General features: G+C 32.2%; 1 protein-coding gene across 5 annotated transcripts in view; it reads right to left on the reverse strand.

The window, feature by feature from the left end:
• LOC119644656 (ATP-binding cassette sub-family A member 13) overlaps positions 1 to 21,057 on the reverse strand; it is a 46,464-nt gene that overhangs the window by 14,402 nt on the left and 11,005 nt on the right. For all 5 annotated transcript variants that reach the window (XM_038044315.1, XM_038044316.1, XM_038044317.1 and 2 more), the window contains 5 exons: positions 2,857 to 3,019; positions 2,560 to 2,786; positions 2,243 to 2,385; positions 2,072 to 2,155; positions 1,819 to 1,959 (listed from right to left, as the gene is read on the reverse strand). In XM_038044315.1, the coding sequence (XP_037900243.1) occupies positions 1,819 to 1,959; positions 2,072 to 2,155; positions 2,243 to 2,385; positions 2,560 to 2,786; positions 2,857 to 2,940 (679 nt within the window). In that variant the 5' untranslated portion in view covers positions 2,941 to 3,019. The remainder of the gene's footprint in view (positions 1 to 1,818; positions 1,960 to 2,071; positions 2,156 to 2,242; positions 2,386 to 2,559; positions 2,787 to 2,856; positions 3,020 to 21,057) is intronic.

Below are 21,057 nucleotides of genomic sequence, written 5' to 3' on the forward strand. Positions count from 1 at the left end.
GAGGAAGTGACCGCAAGCTAGTGAATGTAAGCCCTATTGACAAGTGCCGTTAAGGCCGCAATTGTGTGAAGACTATTCAATTGTAATATAACAGCAGACATATGCATCATGTATACAAAAGATTTCACTTGCACGAAAACAAAAACGCCATCCCGTCTACGCAGAAAGTTAAAATAGAAAATAAGCAAAAAAGATTTCGTAATGCTTTTTTTAATCACAAATTCCCACAAATTTTTCGAATACAATTTTTAATACGCTTCATTAAATCAAATCTAGTGAAACCATTAGACTGTGACTGCAGAACTTCTAGAATTTCTTTGCAAAAAACTGAATCAAACGATACCCACAGGCCACTTTTAAAGTCATCTTTACACCCTTAACAATGTTCTCTCTCGATAAAGAGAGAGAGAGCGAGAGAGAGGGAGAGAGAGAAAATTAATTCGGAGCCAAGGTCCATCACGTTGGGTCAAGCCATTAAGACAATACACTTTCACTACCTCTTATCAATCTCTTCAAAGATTACCGTATAGTCGGACATGTTTTTCCATTATCTTATTTACTGTTCATGCATGTGGTGCGGGAATGTCGAGCTTCGCTTGTGAAATAAATACAAGGTATGGAAAAATATTCAATTAACTGATACGGCCGACCATTGAAAGCTCTATTGCACTTTACTTAATAATACACTATTCCTCACTTATTTTGATCGGAAAATGTCGAAAGTTATATCTATACACCTATGGCACATAAAATCTTACTTGTCATAAAAATTCTTATAAGGAGTAGGCACCGAAAAATATACCTTTGCGATCTAAGCTTGGTCGAGAGAATTTATACATAATATCGTTATAAAATATTAAAAATTAGACTTTTTTTTCAGCTTTTGTAGGGAAGGAAGTTCAAAAATGGTTTCAGCTGATCCAAGTTATGCCAAACTTAATTAATATGCCCAATTAGTATTTTCCACTGATTCTTGCCGAGAAATATTAAAAATCGCAAATTGTTTTCATATAATTAATTTTTTAAACTGTATCTAGAGTGATCATAAAAGCGATCAAGTCCAATTTTTAATAATAATCATTCCTAGGCTAAACCATTGGGCATCAAATCAAAAATTGTAACCTGAAAGTTCAATACAAGTCCACATGAACGGACACCATACACATAGGAGGTATCTTTAAATCGATTCAGAAAATGATTCCAAATGTATGGATATCCTGAGAGTTTGTTTGCTCCCAAGTCTTTGTGATTGTTGCACTACACTCTTGCATGTATTTTGACCATTTCTTCACTTGAAAAAGTCACTTGAAAATGTTTAACAACATATTGCATAACTTGTTGCCACCTTTCTGGTAACATAGCATTACGGCGTCGACAGAACGATACTTTGCATTACTTTGCTATTTTGACAAATAGATGTCGCTGATCATAATACATGCAAGCACCTATTTTATTATTGATATGTGCACAAACCCCAAGTAACGTAGAATATAGGAATATATTTTGGTAAGGATTTGTAAAATGACAGTAAAATGAACTGAAAACATTGTTGCTTCTATCTAAAAATCGGTTCATTAATCTCAATTCCAAAATGTGGGCGTTAATATTATTATTCGATTTGCCAATATTTATAATAACGGAGTTGATATAAAATCTCTTTTTATAATACAATGACGTCATACATTAAGCTCAAATATTTTACATTCTCAATACAACTTTTTAAACAAAATTCAAACCATGATGTTATTCACCGCTCCCCTTAACCAGGGAACAATGCAAGCATAGATAAATATATTCATAGTTAGCAAAGCAACTTACTTGGCATTGCTTTTAGCTCATCGTCGTTAATGCTACTAAAATCCTGAGATTCTATTATGTCTTCTACCAAAGGTATGATCTCAAGATCGGGAAATGGGTGACCGCATATCAAATCGCCAAGCTTGACAAGATTTCTTCGATCTTTTTGGGAGAAAACAACAAAAAAAATTATTATTATTACTTACTTTATATGGTAAAAAAACAAAAAAAAAAAACAAAAACAAACAATAAAAATAACAATAACATTACCTACCAGAAAATAGCTTTTTTATATTAAAACTTCCATTTAATATGTTTTCCACTTCCGGCACCAAGTCAATGACCCTTTCAATGTGATCTAGAATAAAAGTATAAGTAACGCATAATACATTAATGATTGTTTTTTTTTTTCCTTTTTTACATACACAATAAATATCTCACTCACTTCGGATCTCATCGAAATGTGCATTTGTAACAAGCGTTGTTACGACACTTATAAAATTTGCTTTTTCCGGCAAATCAGTGATGGCTTGAAACATGCGATCATCATTTATTAGAATTTGTGCGATTTCAAAAATCGGTTTTAAACTAGTTAGCAAAAATAAAAGCAACAGCAATTCAGACACACATGACTGCAATTAATTTATTTTTGTTTAAATGATTAAATGATAATAAATGTCTTTAATAATGAATAGTTTTGTAAATGTAACGAAATTCTCATTAAAATGATTGAAATATATAACTCGTAAATTAATTACTTACGGTGCCTTTTTCAATTTCAAATATTCTTCATAGTCGTTAGTGTCACCGCAGCGATTTTCAAAACTACAAATATATGTTAGAAAGGCGGGCAATGTGTTATAAGTGGTGGGCAGTTGCCTGGTTGGGAATTGACAGCTTTCGAAATGTTTTGAACCAAATTTCAAACGCATTAAATATAAAAGTAAAAAAATTACACAGGGCCATAGAATTTGAATGCATATCAGCCACTGCAAATGCATGTAAATGAAAGCATAGATCAATTTGAAGGAAATTATTTTTACAATTTGCAAAACTTACCAATTGCCGCCATCTTACTAAAATATCCTTACGTAGTAAAGCCTGTATTTGACTAGGACTGAATACGGTCTTAAAAATTCTCATTTTAACATCAATACTGTTTTATATTTATATATGTATATTCCTTAATCAACAATTCCTTCAGACATTTTTCAAAACCGAACTAAAAACAAAAAAAAAAAATTACAAAAAAATTAAATAAAATAAAATTTAAAATCGTGAAGCCTTAAAATAATAAAAATCAAAATATGTAAAACATTCAATTCGTTTATTCAATTCATACTCATTTATATGGACATTGAAGATTGAATGGCGATATCATTGTTATCTCAGCAGGTGTTAGAATATCTAATATTATTTTTTCATAGACAAATCAGAGTTAATCACTTTTCCAGAGCATATTGTTATGCACATGTAAAAAGTCGCAGCCCAACCCGGCCATCATTTTCCTTTTTTGCGTGCATGTATTCTAATCAGCACTATTTACATTGATGAAAACAACAAGAATGTGCACAACATTGTATAATAATGTACACAATAGTTCAATTCGATAATTTTGACTTTTCTCTGTATAAAGTAACAATTTTCCCTTTAGAATTATTGAGCTATATAGCTAGTGTGTATAGACACTAATCAAAATTGACTTTTCAACATTCATTGCTTTTGCTATTTGATTGATTGGAAAAAATCTGCTGCCGAAGCCCATCAAACACTTTTAGAAGCTAACGAAGATACCCCTCCATCATAGCCCAATTATCGGTTTTGATGGTGATCTGGAGAATGGCCTGAGGAATTAAACACAGTCCGAAGATAAGGAATTGCACAATTTACTCGACGAAAACCCAGCTCAAATTCTCAAAGATCTTTCGAACAGCTTAGCAATTAACCAATGAACTGCTTCTAGATGTTTTCATGCGATAGAAAAGATTCAAATTCGTTACAATACGAATTGGCTCAAAATGGCACTTCGCATCGATTCAATGTCATGGTGTCATTGCTTGCCAGGCAAAAAAGCCGACAATGCCAAAGGCAAAAAGCCACTGATTAGTCTAGGAGAGGCATCCACATCGATACTTAAGTCATCAACAAGATGTAGTGTATTACGCGCTGCTAAAACCAAATTACTGCGGAGATCTTCTCACACCAATTGAACAAATTGAACGATGTATTGTTGCAAAGCAGACCAACAATAGCGGCTAACAGACGCAATGCCACGGTTGCAAGAGTTGTCCAGGATATACTTTCGTAGCTCGAAGGGATAGCTCCGCCTTACCCAACATACTCAACAGACACAGGGTCTTCTGATTACCACTTGGACAGATCGATGCAGCACGGCTTGGCTGACAAGCGATTTCCAAATGAATGAAGAAGTGTGAAAAAGGGTCGATAATTGGATCGTTCTTTCGACACGGTATTGCCAGAATGATGAAAAATATTTTATTTTATATATATTGCATCAAATTTTCTCAATAAATGACTTTTTGAAGTGAAAAAATACTCAAAATGGATCCAAGGGCCTTACAGAAATATTGTGAAATGTTTGTCGCATACCGCATATACAACGGCCGTTCCCCAAAGGACACATTATCCTGATCAGGTTTCAAAATCAGACGAAGTTTTAAGTTGAGTATTACATTTTTTTTTTTAAGAAAAGCCTCAAATAATCAATCGCTTAATTAATCCAAATGTTTAAACACAATTATCAAGGAATCAGATGAAAATGTTATAAATTACACATCAAACTTTTTCAAAAGTACGCTGTAGGATATACGACAAGGTAAGTTAGTCGGAGAATTTCGCTTTATCATGCAATTAAAGGTCATGTAGAACTTAATACATTCGGCCCCGGTTGAATATAATTTTTATTTATTCTCATTTATACTTTATTATCATGAACTCAGGTCATAATTTATTTGATTATTGGATGCATCAAAACTTTTTAACACGATCCTAATGTGTGAACTAGTACGCTACAATAAGCTTTGTATCTTAATCATAAGACAAGATCTAGGAGAGAATGAAAATCTAGTTTCATTGCACATAAAAGATGAGATGCGTGCGAGGAAAAGAGAAATTGTATTCGACTTGAACCTACACTATTTTGTAATACATTATATATGATTGTTTAATAGAGTCAAAATGCAATCACTCGATATATCCCTTATACGCCATTGTATACTGTTGTGTTCAAAAAGTATGACCAATTTAAATTTCTCTCTTTAAAATCTATTTATTGTTCCAAATCTATTCCGGCCGCCTTCAAAATAAACCTTTTTCAAAGGCTATACAGTTATGCCAACGCTTTTCCCAATTCCCGAAACAATTTTTATAATCGATTTCCGGTGGTCTTCAAAGCTTACTGCGCATTCATCTTGCACCTCTTCAAACTTTCAATTGAGATAAAACATTCTCACCGGAGTGATCTTTGGAATTTCGGAAAAAGCCACAAGTCACATGGGGTTAAATCAGATGAATACGGTGATCGAGGAACTATATGGATTGAATTTTCAACGAAATGATCTCGAAGTACCAATGTAGGCTGAGATGGCGCATTATTGTGATGCGAAACCTAAGCGTTGAAGGGATTCGATATAAGCGCGCAATTTGAAGCATATGCAAATTATATTTTTAAACAATTTGGTAGCATCGCATAAGAGCTTGACTTATATACTTCGCCTTACTTAATTATGGTCTTTCGATAACAGTTGAAACCGAGGTGATTTTATTCGAACATTGGAACGAAAAATTTGAAATGACATTTAAAACTCGAAACGAATTGATTTTGCATTTTGAACTTCGAACGATCTCATATTATAACTAATGATGGAAAGTCCTGGACTAGTCTGGATCTAAGTGATTTTTGAACTTGACGTGACGAGACAGATAACAATAAAATTTAAAAATACATTTGTATTTCTCCAATGCGTATTTCTATGCGTTATAGACTTTTGAAAAAACTAATATATGCGATTTGATGAGTACATAAATAAGGATGGCGATATCATGGCTTTAACATGATTGCGCTAGTAATCTGTTATCGTATCACGTTTAAATCGTTAGGTTTTGTTTTTTTCAATTCAATGTAAATAAAAATTAAATAAATTGAAAAAGAGGCAAAGACATGTTCATACATATCCATGTATGAAGTCACGTTAAAAAAAAAAAAAATAATAATAATAATAATAATAATAATAATAACCAAGTTGTATTTGATATAATCCGAGTCCTATATACCCGCCATATAGTTCATAATAGAATTTAATATAAAATTTAAGACCAATATGATGTAAATTGTATTATAGAAGAAGATAATAATTAAATAACATTAAGTAAATTATAGTATTAGGCCGACCCTATAATCATCTAATAGAGCATTCATTTTATTAAGTAATTATAACCGGCATAAAAAGTTAAATGAAGCAATTTTCACGCAAAGCATTCAATAAAATATTTACGTAATTATTAATCAATCAGGTCTGACTTAGAAAAAAAACAAAAAAAAAAAAAAAAAAAAAAACTAAACCGTTTCTCTCAATAACAATGTCTAATTAATATCCGGTTAATTTTCTGGCTTGCCGGTAGAGCATTTATTATAGAGCCCAGGTAGTTTAGAAGCACTAAGGACACAAGGTTCAAGCTCTATTTAAAATATCTATCACATTTCGTCTATAATAATCAAAAACGTACGTCAAACTCTTTGAGTTGACTGTAAAATTTCAATTCGATATAATCATGTCCGTGAATATTGATGCCTGTAACATGTCCTAAATAACTTTTCCATAACTATTTCGTTAATGGCAGATATCGATTTCCATGATGGAGCTACGTCTGCTTAAAATGTCTTATCTTGCTTACAATAACAAAGAATCGCTCACCTATGATAATAGATATCGAAGAATCACTTGAATTCATTTGGCTACTTCGAGTGAAATTTCCGTAATTACAACAACAAGGTACAAGGATAAAATAAAAGTATTTGATTATGTGGCATGTGATAAGTGCGAACAAACTAGAAAATTTAGCATAGCCTCTGTCAGTCAGTAATGGTTCGTATAACAAAATAATTAAATTTTTTTTTTTCACTTTTTTTTTTTTTTGTATACAAACACACGTTGATAATTCAAATGTAGAAAACATATAATTTTCGAGAAGAAAAATCGTAGTATAAGCAAAAAGCTAGATTATAAAATAGAGAGCTATAAAAAATGTACAGTTACTGTTCGAAAGATTATGCATAAGACAATTGTCAATATACCGTTCGGCGATAATAAATAAGTAAAAAGTTGATTTTATCATTTCAATTTTAATATCCAAAATAAATTATATGAGAAATGTATACACTCTACGTCACATATGCTTGGAGCGTGTAATGTTTCGCCATCAATCTGTTTGCTTGTTATAAGTTTATGTGATTGAATATTTCGGATCGTAAGCAGCTTGTGTGCTATGAATGACTCTAGCCCTTCCCTAACTGAGACTATGTCTCATGTATAGCGAAAGCCTTCATATTTGGACGTTTGGGTAACAACCGCGCTTTTATTGCGTATGCAAATGATATTTTTTTGCTTCATAGAGATAATGGAAATCATTTGTATTTGTTCGAGAACAATATTAACGAGTTTTTAACAATTTTTTTAACGCCTGGATGTTGGATAACATTCTTTGCATTAACTTCAGTAATCTTAAAGATCCGTGCTGGGGTGATTCAGCCTCAATATAACAATATCTGGGTAGTCCATAGATTTTGGATCGGCAACTCTACTTTGGCCCCCATATTGAAAATATCGCTGATAAAGTGTGTCTTACGCTTCTCTAACTCGATATACTCCTCACATACCACTGCACATTACCTTTTCATGATGCATATTAACCATAGTATTAACGATAGTCTTTGCTGCCTAAAGTGCCTACAGTATAACTTGGTTAGGCTTTAAAGTATTGTTAACAGTATAATATGTTTTGTTTATAGCGTCAAACTTATAAACCATACATCCTTCTCCTTTCACGTTTTCTTAATATTTTCCTTTCCCGTTTATCGAAACTTGTTGTCTAAGTTGTTTATCTACCTCTACAAGATCATTTAAACCCGATCCGCAACCGTTTTGTGTCGAACGATTACAGTTTTCTAGATCGAATAGTAGCCTTTTCACATAATCACTCCGTCTGAAATCCTTCGTTTAGAAGAAAATTGACCGCATTTGCTAAACTCATAATGTACACTCTGTTGTTGTTGTTGTTGTTGTTACGAAGTTAATGAAGTAAACTGTTTACATTAGCAATCATGGTAGTTGACTTGCACACTCGTTTATCGTATAGTTTGTTTTTGCGCATGATATGTATCTATGTAATTAGGTAACAGGTCTATATCAGGCTTTATAGTTACTTAATAAATGAAAAAAATGCAATGAAAAAGTTTTTAACTGATTGAAGATTGAAAATCGATTCTATCCGACGGGGTTTGATTAATCTACAAACAGATCAATAATGGAAAGAAATTGACCCGAAGTAATTAAAAACGTTCGATAAGTTATTTTTCCATTATTGTAAATAAAATGTGTTTATTAAACCTACCATTACACTACAATTATTATACCTTAGATTTAATTATTTACAACGCAATATATATAAATAAATAAAACATGTTTAATATGACATTTGATTTTAAGATAAAACTTCATATCCCATTAAATTAAACATTAAAACAATGTTGTTGCATGGAAATATTTTTATTAGTTGTAAAATCGACAACAGCACTTCATAGATTTACACCATTTTATAAATTCATATATTCAAATGAATCGAACGATTAACGCAATCACATGTTCATTGTTAATTGCAAACAATATCAAAATTACCGGTTTAAGTGACTTTTTAACCTGCGTTGACGTCAGCTAAAAAGGAAAGGATGCAAGGGTGATAAGGAATAAATAGATAAATAGACAGACAGACAGACAGACTGACTAACAAATTAAAACTAAGACGACTTTAGTAAGCACATTTCTTACAAGTCTATGAATAATCATAAGATCTCTCTGAGAGGTATTTTTATGCGTTCGAATGCTTACAGTTTTTCGTTTCTCGAATATAGCCTCGTTACGTGTATCTAATGAATTAACGATTACTTAAAATAAAAAAATCCCGATTAAAAAGTTTTCAAATTAACTTTTAAAAATAAAAACATTTAACTGTCTTCCTCTGCTGAGTTGTTATCATATTAGTAATAATTGAGTGTTATTAAAATACTTAATATGAACTTTTTCTTTTTCTTTTTTTTTTCTTTTTTTTTTTTTTTTTTTGTTTTTTATTTTTTGTTTTTGTTTTTAATGAAGGCTAAACCTGTTCAGCTTCAACGGCAAAGTAATCGAGCGAAAGTAAAATTACGCGATTACTCGTTTAAAGATGTTTAACGAGTTTTATATTTAGAATTTTTTTTTTTTTTTTTTTTCCTAGAAATCACAATCAACAAACTTCTTTAAAACTCATAATAAACGTCTAGGTAATAAACAACGTTGATAATATTTCATAACACAAAAATGTTTCGGCAATTTGTAATAATTATATCAACAAATTTTTTATGTAAACTAGTTTTACTTGTCTCGCCGTATTCACTATTGACCTGATACCAAGTTTCTACATCATTTTAAATATGTTGGGTATCACCAACAGGAACGGCCGTCTCATCAAGACAGATTGTTGATAAATAGCGGTTTTTCAAGGAAGGATCAAATTAGCACCACATATGATACAAGGGTATATTAAATTTGTGCGTGTGGGTACAACACGTAAGAGGACTTGAGCTTGATTTACTTCTTATTATACCAATCGATTCAGAATCACTCACAGAATCAACTTATAAACTTGTCTGGCTGTCTGTCTGTCCATCTCTCCGTTTGTGTTCTTGTGTTCAACGTATAGATCGCAATTTTTCAAATATTTAAATGAAATTTGGTATACAAACCAAGCGTGAATACTATTCACAATGGCTCAGATCAGACCCAATGTAACGCTTTGTTTTGAAATGTCGTGTACATGAAAAAATGCATTAAGCGAATCGGTGTAGAGTATTTAAGGTTGAGCTTTGCCCCATTATAATGTTTTTACAATTTTTTTATTTTTTTTAAATAATACCCAAGGCTGTCGGGTTATACTTTACCAAATATATATATATATATTTACAAAATACAATAATAATATGATCACACTTGATTTCGCGAGATTTTTGGACAACTTTTGCACGTCTATATTAATTTGTTCTACGGTCCAATGCCGCTCTCTAAAACCAAATTACTGACCAGATATAAAAAATCTATTCGCGATTACGCGCACATTCATTTCAAAACACCTTGGTGAGGTGTTGAGGACAATGAAAACCGCACATAGATATCCTTTTCTGACATTTGGCTCATAGAAATTTTATGACAAAAAGATAAAGTCCTCATCACGGGCAAGCATTGAATTCCTTAGTTAAGTTAATTTAACTCTTGTTCCTTCACAGTTTTCCCTGTGATTAGAATGTGATCTCGAGCTTAACATAACTTTAACATTTATATCACATTGTCATAGCCTCTGCAAAGAATGTTTTGATGATTTCAGGGAATGGAGGGTTTTGAAGTGAATTCGTTTCCTAAGCATTCAGCAGATATTATCTCTAGCGTCCGCGAACAAAGGAACATCAATTATACCAACAGAAATGTTGATTAATCAATCGGCGCTTGTTGTTAGGTAAGGTTACGTATTTACATTTTAATATTTTGTTCTTCTTTTTCGTTCGTTTTCCAGAAAATATTTCTTTTGTTCCCAATCCCACACTATACAATTAGTATTATCGTCCCACCGTTATAGACTCCTCTTTTCAAACATACTAAGAAAATATATGTAACAATCATTTTTTATATTGAGTTACGCCAGCTATGCGTCGCTTATATTTTAACAGCTAAGATTTCTTTCCATGGAAAGTTGAGGATATGATAGTGCAAGAAATTACGTAACGAAAATTATAGAAGATGGAAACTGAAACGCAGAATGTGATATGAATTTTAGATATGCGATATCCACAATTGAACTAAACGGCTTTGCAGAAGCCAGTCTTTAATAAACGGATCATGTGACTCGAGCTCGGTCACGAATATCACGAATAAACCCATTCATTGTCGACATTCACGCACTTCGTCTGACAAGCTTATGGCTTGAACTTTCTAACAGGAATTTTTATATTTGGTTACTGTGTTTTTTTTCATTCTAGTCAGTGTTTAGCTCATAACTTAGGATATAAATCATGTACATAGGCGGGCACTAGTTTGACGCCGATTTTGGATACAGATTTTGGTAACTGGCTTCTGTAGAACTCATTCTATTTGTATGGATCAATTTTCCTGTTCCAGATATATACAATAACCTCAGTTCATAAACGCACTTTTTATATCATCAAAATCGGTCGTTGAATGCCCGAATTTTACGATAGCCTTAAATCATGCTTCATTTTCAGATTTTGTAAGTCTAGCATTCTGTGCCTGCGCTATTCCCGTTTTCACCAATAAATTTATAAATAACTTTTAAGCCACGAAAATAGGCAGAGGCTTTGGAAAAATCTTAAGGACAGCCTTAGCAGTCTTACTTGCTGGCTTTATCTTGATAATTTATGTCAAAAATAGATATTATTAAAGTCAAGGTCTACTCTTTCTTAATTAATTGTAGTACCCTACTCTATCACCACACACATATATTCATATATGTAAAGTGTTTCTCATTAAGAGCAATACGAAAGTTGAGAGGTACATCCATATCGTCAAAACGTTTGCAACGCCCTAAAAGAAAGCATCAGATACGCCACAAAGTATTTATATATTCTCAATCCGAATCATATTCTAAATCAATTTAAACATGTCCGTCTACTGCAAATATTCTGCTAGCCGCAAAAGGGAAGCTATTGACTTCAAAGTGCAAAACCGAATTCGTCATAATCTACGTACAATGATCGTAATGTAGTGGCGATACCTTTTTGTTTCGGCATAAAATGAAATTTAAAAATGTTGTCCGAAGAGATGCCCATCAGTCTATTATTGAATATTATTTCATAAAGGAAGCATTTACAAGTCGAATCCTTCATCTCCAGAAATTATTTGCTTTATTGCCTTTCTAAACGTAAGCATTCTGCTTGTGCCTGTCACAATGCTCATACAATCTATATATAAATATAGAGCAGTAATCTTTTGATAAGAATATGCCTCTATACGCAAATTATTAGTGTTTTTAATACAACACACGCTAATGTTTATTAAAGACAATGTATGTTTAGTAAAACCAGCGTGTCAACACGAAACTCTATTAATGATAAATAGTAAATTTCCAAGTAACTGTTTTTTTTTTTTTTTTTACTTACGAGTGAAGCTATGGGCTGGCTAATGTAAATAAATTGTTGCTTAATGGAAACTGAACGAGATTTATGGGTAAGAACTGCAGCTCGCGCGCTGTTCTAAACAAATTTTTTAGAATCGTAATCGATAAACCGATTCTGTTTGTCGTTATGATCAACGATTAATATGATAATCAATTAAAAAATATTTATAATTGAAGATTGTTTACTATGCAAGTTATAAGAATCGAAGAATAATTTTTAATTGCTATTGTTTTTATTTAACTACCAACACTTGATAATTGCAAAATTTTCTTACTTGACTGAGATTCAAGGTTAGTTGCACAGTTAATTGAAACAAATACTGTTAGCATTCTTATCATTTATTTTAACCAAATTAACCAAAGCAGAAGAACAAATCAATTTTATACGCAACTAAACGAAACAAATATTTTAATAGAGACAAATAAGAAGAAGACAAAAATCAAAAACAACTAAGAAAGTTATATTCGGCGGAGGCTAAATCTCGCATACCCACCATCATATTTTTCTCATTCCACTCTCCAAATTCTTTTATCTGATACCCATATCGTTGGTATTATTATGAAGAAGAACTAAATCGTTGTCTCTACGATATTCATTTTAAAATAAACCCATTTTTAGGCAGATAATATATGTTGGCTGGAGAAGTGTACAAAATAGTTTTAAAAATTCTATCTTGTTTGCGTTACAATAAATAAATAAGCATTAACTTTAAAGAAGTGAAAGAGATAAAATTTAATTACTCATAACTTTGTCTCGGCATGACCGATTGTTTCCATTTCTGGACGTAAGATAAACGTAGAAAATTTCAGCCTTCTAACTTTAATGATTTCCGAGTAACGAGCAAAAATCCACAAATTTTTATTTAAAATAATCTGGGTTGCGTGCATTTTATGCTTTACTGTAGTCTTTTTCTTCTTCTTCTTCTTCTTCTTCTTCTTCAGTGCAGAGACTGCAAATGTTTCTACCAGATTTTAAGAGGATATGCTCATTTTTGCGACCAGGAAAGTGCCAAGAACACACACCACGCACGCATACGGACGGACAGTCATCGCTAAATCAACTCAGCATTTCACGCTGATCAAGAATATACAGACTTTATAGGGTCTCCGAAGCTTACATAAAATATGAAAAAAAAAAAAAAAAAAAAAAAAAAACAAAATGATTTTAATCCTATCTTACAGTGATGGGTATAAAAATTTGCATACTTATATAGTATATGCAAATTAAAAAGTAAACATTTTTTTATTAATCATCAATTAAAAAAAGTGAATAACTTCTATCTCGTAATAAATATGATTATATTTCAGTTAACCGTAGTGCTCGGTTTTTTATAGACAATGACCTTAACAACGTAGAGTAATAATTTGAATGTGTTTACGTCCGTTACGATTGCAATTAAAAAACATCAAAGTCGTTTCAACTTTTCATGAAACAATTAAAGAGAATTTGAACCTTGATTACTTTAGAAAATACTTAAAAGTCATTAACGAACATGTAATAAAAAATAAAAGGGTTTTTTGCCCATGTAGGGTGAACTTGCAATAACAATCAACTTTTTATTATTTGAAAATGCGCTCATAATCCGATAAGGCACAATTTTCATTCGGGTCCTTAATTAGGTTCTAATTGCAAAATTTTTCGTTCACTTTTCTTCAACTTTCCTATCACATGGATGAAGCAAAGCCATTTTAAATATGGAAATCCTTTTATCTATCTTCGAAATTGCCTTACATTTCTTTACTTATTTAAATGCTGCGACTGGACCTATTCAGCGCGTTATTATTTTCATAAATATATCCAAAAAAAAAAAAAAAAAAAAAAAAAAAAAAACATAACAAAACAGAGCAACCATCAAAAATCACTTCTTTATTCAGTTTTCACGCGTGTTGACAGTACTGTTGTTGCTTTCTTCTATTATTATTAGTTATGGCCATGCAAGAAGCAGCTGGCGAACGGGCATGTAGCATTTTAGTCAATCAGTACGCGGCAATAAATGTGAGTGGTTGACAATCCTTATATCTCAATGAGTAAAACAAATACATGAACATACATGAGAGAAAGGTATATGCATGTATGTGAATTCCAAATGAAATGGAGTCTTTGTAAAGAGAATTTGTTCCAATTATTTTCGATTAACTTGCATGCGGAAAAACCGAACATTTTTTTTTTTGCTATACTTGCTATGTTTGAGAAAATGGCGGGCAGTGTGAAAATGTGTTGGCTATTTTATAAGATGTGAACAGGAATTTTGAAAGAAAAAAACAAGAAAGCTTAACCCCCACAATTATTTGGCAACAACTTAAAAGAAGAGCTGAAGAGAAGATCACAATGCAAAACAAGAAAAATTTCGATTGTGATATAAAATGACGAGAAGCGCGTGGTCTTCGTTTAATCATTGTTCTGGATTGTTAACATTTTTTTTAAGATTTAAAAAAAAATGCGAAAAGTAAAAGAAAAATTATGGGAAACAGTTACCTAACTAACATTCCTAGAGTGAAGAAAGATTGCATTAATATTCCTTTAAAATGGGAAAGAAAAACATCATTTGATCTATTCGAGTGAAAAGTATGATATATAAAAAGCAAATGGAAAATTAATAAATTTTGCTCGAACAGGTTGTTGTAGCTGAACCCAACTGAAGTCGGTAAACTCAAGGAAACATTTTTATTGCAAAAGCTATTCCCTGAATGATAAAATCTAAACAAATCCAAAAGCAGTAGTAAAGAAAGATTGTTATGAATGTTATGTAAAGTCGTAGACCGTTGATAAACATAAAAGAAAATTTATTGATAAATTTGCAGTTAATTGTGATACTATGCTTAACCAAATGTAAATGTTTTATTCCTATCGAAGATCAATACCACGGCATAAGTGCTTGCTTTCGTGAACTTTATTCGGAGAACATATTTGCTAAAACAAGAAATGTGGCGGCGATAAACTTCCTCCATGGATAATGTGCTTTGTTCTGCGTACACATATTTCATACCATTTCCAGCAGATTGATGCCTAACGTAGTAATTGAAAACAGTTGTCAGTCAAGCAAAAAGTGGACAGTGCGCGATTTAACTTAAAGATGATTTAAGGAAACTTAATGATTGCAACGGTTACCTGCATCAACACAAATTACACATCTCAAGTATTCGGTTACAAGAAGTCCGATCATAGCGGGTGCGTGTACATTCAACAACAACAGCAACAAATTAAAATGGTCTTGCATTTGTTTTTTGGCAAAGGTTGCTGTGCATCAAACCAGATGCAAACGTATTTGAAGAAAATATGTACTTGCGCCAGAATCAAAATATATAATACGTTCATCGCTGAAGTATTCCTAATATTTGTATTATTATTCTTGTCAAGAACTATCTATTAGACATCGTGATTTTTCTACGATGATAATGGGAGAGGCATTGATACCATGCAACCTAATATTCCATTGCTTCAATCAATCATAAATTGGTATTATTGGTATGATACAATCAATAATCGAACCGAAAACCGAAGCCAAAATCATCGTGTAAGTAAGCAAAAGAAATAACTCCTCAAAGGCAACGTTGCTGTATTGATCGCAAATCTTGTGACATCAGAATTGCTTACTATATTTAAATAAATATATTCTTAGCATTTGTAGCACGTTCTCAAGTATCTACATGTATATTATTTTTCTTTCTTTATTTTTATTATTATAGTTGAACGTTCAGACTATCACTTAAACCTGACTCGATGTGCAAAATAATTACATAAGAATTTCGTTTTTATTATTAATGAGTCTCCGAAAGTTTTCTTTTTTTTTTTTTCAATGCAACAGTTGTCTATGTTCTCATTCAAAAATGTTGACTATAAATTACATCTTTTCAAATGACATACTTTGTGGCAGACATAAACGCACATCATAATTATATGACGGCAATCAAAAGTGGAGAACAAGTTGACCATTTGTTTGGTTCTGTTTTGTCCTCATCAAGTTTTTTGAAAATTTATTTTCTGAACGATGAGAACGAGCAAAGCGAACAACATATGAAAATCGCCACTGAAGCATGACGAACAATTTTCACTAAATTGCAAACATTTTTTAAACAAAAAAATTGCTCAATCAAGTGTTTCAATAGATCAATCACACGCACGACCGTCTTACGTACCAATAATTGAACAAATAAAGTTAATATAGTTTTAGTTGATAATCAAGATATCATTGTTCATCGCAGATCTCAGAAACTCATCGAGCATACAATACGTCAAAGGGGAAAATATGAAATATTGCACACCGACATTTCTATCATTACTCTGTGTTTTTACTTTTTAATATCCGAAAAATGCTCCATCTAGAGGATCATCTAATGCTTGTTTTAGATATGTAAATAATTTAATAATAATAATATGTAAGAATTTTCATTTTTATTCGTACACACGAATGCATTCATTTAATGTAATATTTCTGTTAATGAAAAATTTCCCAATAAACGATATTAAAGTTAAAAACTTGAGAAAATTGTTCTACTTATTGCCATCGAAACGAAGTTAAGCGGATCTATATACTGTACCTACACAAAACATTATCCATTCGATCGAATTCTACTAAACTCAAACTCACATCGCGGTAAAATAATGGAATCGACATTTTTTCTTTCTTACCTTTCTTGTACCTTTTTCAGTGAGGAATTATTCAACAACAATGCATATATCAACTTGTTGCAATTTTTTTATATATTCAAGTCCTATATAGAAGATTGGCTTACTAACCATAGAATTAATTTGTTTAAATGCGGCTCGAATGCTAGATTTTAGAGAAATCTTTCAAGCTGAACAAGAAAACCCTTTTCAGATATGATGTACGACAAGCAAATCTTCAGTAGTGCGTTTTAATTATGAAAAGGCCTTCCACTCATTGAGAACTTATCCGAGAAGCAAGAAGTTCCCTTCGATTGATCAAAAAAAATTCTCCTAAATTTGAACCGAAATAATCTCAAAAGCTTTTTCTATTAATTAAAAAATAACTACCGGGCCGAGATAGCAAGGCAGCATTTTAAAGCAAATGGTTTGCAAGAGAACTGAAGTCATATCACCTTTACATTTATGGTAATAAAAAGGGATATTCGAAAAAAATAGAAAGAAAATTAATGTTGGTCGAACAATATTATTGTGCTGCGTGGCAAGTCATTCAATATTTTCATATCTACTCGTTTATTTGATGACAATAATTTATGCATCCACTGTTAGGTGAAACATATTCAAAAATCATATCAACTCGTATTCCTCCAAGTCATAATTCATTTAAATTTCAATTTGTTTTTTTTTTTTTTTTAAATCATATTGATTCCGTTTAAAACTGTCAAAGTACATGTATATCTACGTATGTATGTTACGTAATCTCTAATGCGTATGACGCAGTCAATTTAAGGCAAAGCTAAAGATGGCGGTTATATAATATTAATCTTATCTTAACGCTAAATGATCATTACTAATTACATATATTTGTATGTAAATGTTTCTTTTTAAGTTCAGTTTATTATACAATCTGTGATTAAAGATTTACGTTCGCATCCTCTGTCAATAGCAGTTCGAATTTAATGGCGCTTTATGCGAGAGAAGATGTATTTTACGTAAATATGGTGAGTTTTATGATGAACTTCCTTTTTTGTTATTGTTAATTGTAGAATAAAACTTAAAATAAGAAAAAAAAAAAAAAAAATGTTGAATTACCAATTTATTCGTCTACTTTCGATGCATAAGCACAAACGAGTTAAAAGTGGAAACCTTGACTTGATTTAGGCGCGATATTGACTTGAAAGAGTCGAATTATATTTACACTTACGAAAAATTACGATAAATTAAATAAGAAACAAGTAAGAAAATTATATTCGGTCGTGGTCGAATCTTTTATGCCCACCACCGTTAGCCCAAATAAAAAAAGAAAATTCGCGGAAAAAAACAGGATTGAACGCAGGCGATTTTTTTCCATTTTCAAAATAAAAGTTTTTGTCGCATAGACGTATGGCTGTTGCGGGCGTGTTCTAGCATAAGTTTAAATTCATCCCAAATTCTTTGAAACTGGCCAAGTCTTGGAAACGTTTTGACAAAATGAATATACCTCTCATCCATCGTTAATGGGTATAAAAGGTAAATGAAGATAAGTTAAATGAACCGATTATTTTTTTTTTTGATGTAGACTTTCATAGCAAAAGAACTGTACTAACTTTAAAGTCCAAAAAAATGAGTATAGGATTCCTAGAATTGTTATCCCAGATAGCTGACAAGTAACACAAGAAATCAAACTTGAAGTATCGATTCTTTCCAAATAGAAAGTAGGAAATGTATATTCGCCCTATGGTCAAACTTTAATGACCATTTGGTGCCAATTGATCGACCAACTCTTTGCACTAACCGCAGGGATAAAAATTATATTAAATCGGGCGGACCTTAAGCTTTACATAATCCTCGCGGCAATTCGTGAAGCCCCAATCTGGTCGGAACTGTACATTCTAGATGAATTTTAACCCAATTTTAAGCCTAATCTGTGGGCGTTAACTAAAGCTACATATGTTTGGTTTCAACAACACCCTTCAACTTTTTTTTGATTCCTGAGTCTCTTAACAAGAAATAAGACAAGAACAGCTCAATAAAACTTGATGCTTACATCAATTGACAATCGCCGATAAAGAACACAAATATTTGATGGAGACTATTGGATACTTCACCCAGTTGCCAGTGTGTGTGACAGAATGAATCATGCAACTCTGCAAATCTACAATGAAAAATACACGCACCCTTAATATCCTCCTCAGAAAGGAGGTCTATGATTCTAATTCTTCGTTATTGCTTCTTTCAGCCACTGGATGGATAATCTAAATTGGTTGTGAAAATTGGTCTTGTCACAGCAAATTGACCTTCGTTGGGAATATTTAACGATCGTTGCGATTGCTCCTAGAAACGGACATCTTGTCAAGCAATTTTAAAGTGACTTACACTATTCAGGACATTCCATTACCAAAATAGCCCAAAAGTGTGCAACGGGGGAGAAAATACTGCAGCTACACGTGACCCAATCTCCACGTCAAGTTTGTAAGGTATTAAAAAAAAAAAAAAAAAAAGATTTTTAAGGCATACCAATAAAGCGGCGCAGTATTTCACAAGATGTTTTTGCATCGAAATTAAAATTTTGTGATGAAAGTTTCGATGTAGTTATGAGTGTTCGAGAAAAGAGAAGAAAATTCTAGAAAGAGTGCTTTTTCTCTTACGTTACGACTCGCTTACCTGCTAAGTCTTGGTGGAGAGATATTTTCCTCTCACCTTAAGATACTAAACAAATTCCGAACGCTTGGATCGACAGATGAGGATCTAATCTTTAAGTCAGTGTAGCTCGATTGCAATATTCGTTGTAAATAACGATAAATTTTCTATCTTTAACTTATTATTTAATACTTTGACTTCAAAAACAACATTACCCCTTCCTTTCACTTGACTACTTTTATCTATTAGGATAATTTATTTAATAAGCTGCAGCGATCTTACATCTTTTCGTTAATAAATCATAAATCATTTCGCAAGTTAAAATCCCATTAACGGTTTACAATGCTTTTCTCCCGCGATATATATAATTTAAGCACTCGCACACATGACTATCAAATATGTTCCCCTCACCGTTACCTTGACAATAATAATCCAAGCAATATTTCGTCCCATAGGATTAATGCATATCAGATCTATCGAATAGTTTTATTATATAGAAATACACAATACTACAAACCTCCATACAAGTGTCTGTAAAAGACGGTTAGGAATTACTTAGTTCAACGATAGCTATTACTTTTCTCATTTTTGTGACGTAGGAATTGTATGCGAAACGGACGACTGGTCTTTCGAGGGCTAACCAAGAAAGAGTCCATATTTGGATATCGTCATAAGCTTAGAAGCACCGTTTGAATAAACAATAAGTTATCTATTGAAGATTGACTTAATCGAAACGAGTAATGTCTACTAATAAGTGCGAAGCACTTTCGCAACACGTTACGCTTGCCACACAAATGATAGATATTAAAAGACTTCGTTCGAAACGAATATACACCTACACCACTGGTGTAGGGTATGTTACGCTCGTGCGGTCGTATGTAACCCGCAGGAGGGCTTAACATAGACCCACCTTTTATTATACCGATCGATACAGAATCATAATCTGAATTGATCTAAGTCTGTCTGTCCGTCTGATATAGGTCCATGTAAATTTTCTAGCTACAGGTCGCAAATTTTCGAAATATTTTGATGAAATTTCTTACGTGACCTTTTTTGACCCAAGGACGAAAATTGACAATTGTTCGAATCGATCCACTACTCTCCACATAATGCCCTCTTCTGAAAAGTCGTTATATGGAAAAAAATTGTAATTTTTCAAATTTCCCAGCAAAAGTGGATAAGCAGTAGAATTTCGGCATTTTAAATTGGTGTGAAAACTTTGTACCGGGTGAGGCAATTTTTGAACCTCCTCTCATGTAACGACAACTAAAGTTCATACGACAGAAAGATATAATTTTCAATGCTTCACGATAAAAATTATATCATAACAGTATCTTAACATAGAAAGGTTAACTATGCCAAGTTTGGCCTATTTTTTGGACCATAACGGTGTAATCATTTTCACAAAAATTGATCCTTTGTAGAGCAGAAAAGTCTACATTTTAATATGTGGTGATGGAAAGTGACCAAATTGAATATTATGGTAATTTTATAAAGAATAGAACTCAACAACATTTAGAGCGTCTATGCCTATTTTTGGATCCTGCCCTATTTAAGGATTAAACTTGTACTGCACACGT

The sequence above is a fragment of the Glossina fuscipes genome, unplaced genomic scaffold (genome assembly GCF_014805625.2).
Source record: "Glossina fuscipes isolate IAEA_lab_2018 unplaced genomic scaffold, Yale_Gfus_2 0, whole genome shotgun sequence".
Taxonomy (NCBI): Eukaryota; Metazoa; Arthropoda; class Insecta; order Diptera; family Glossinidae; genus Glossina; species Glossina fuscipes.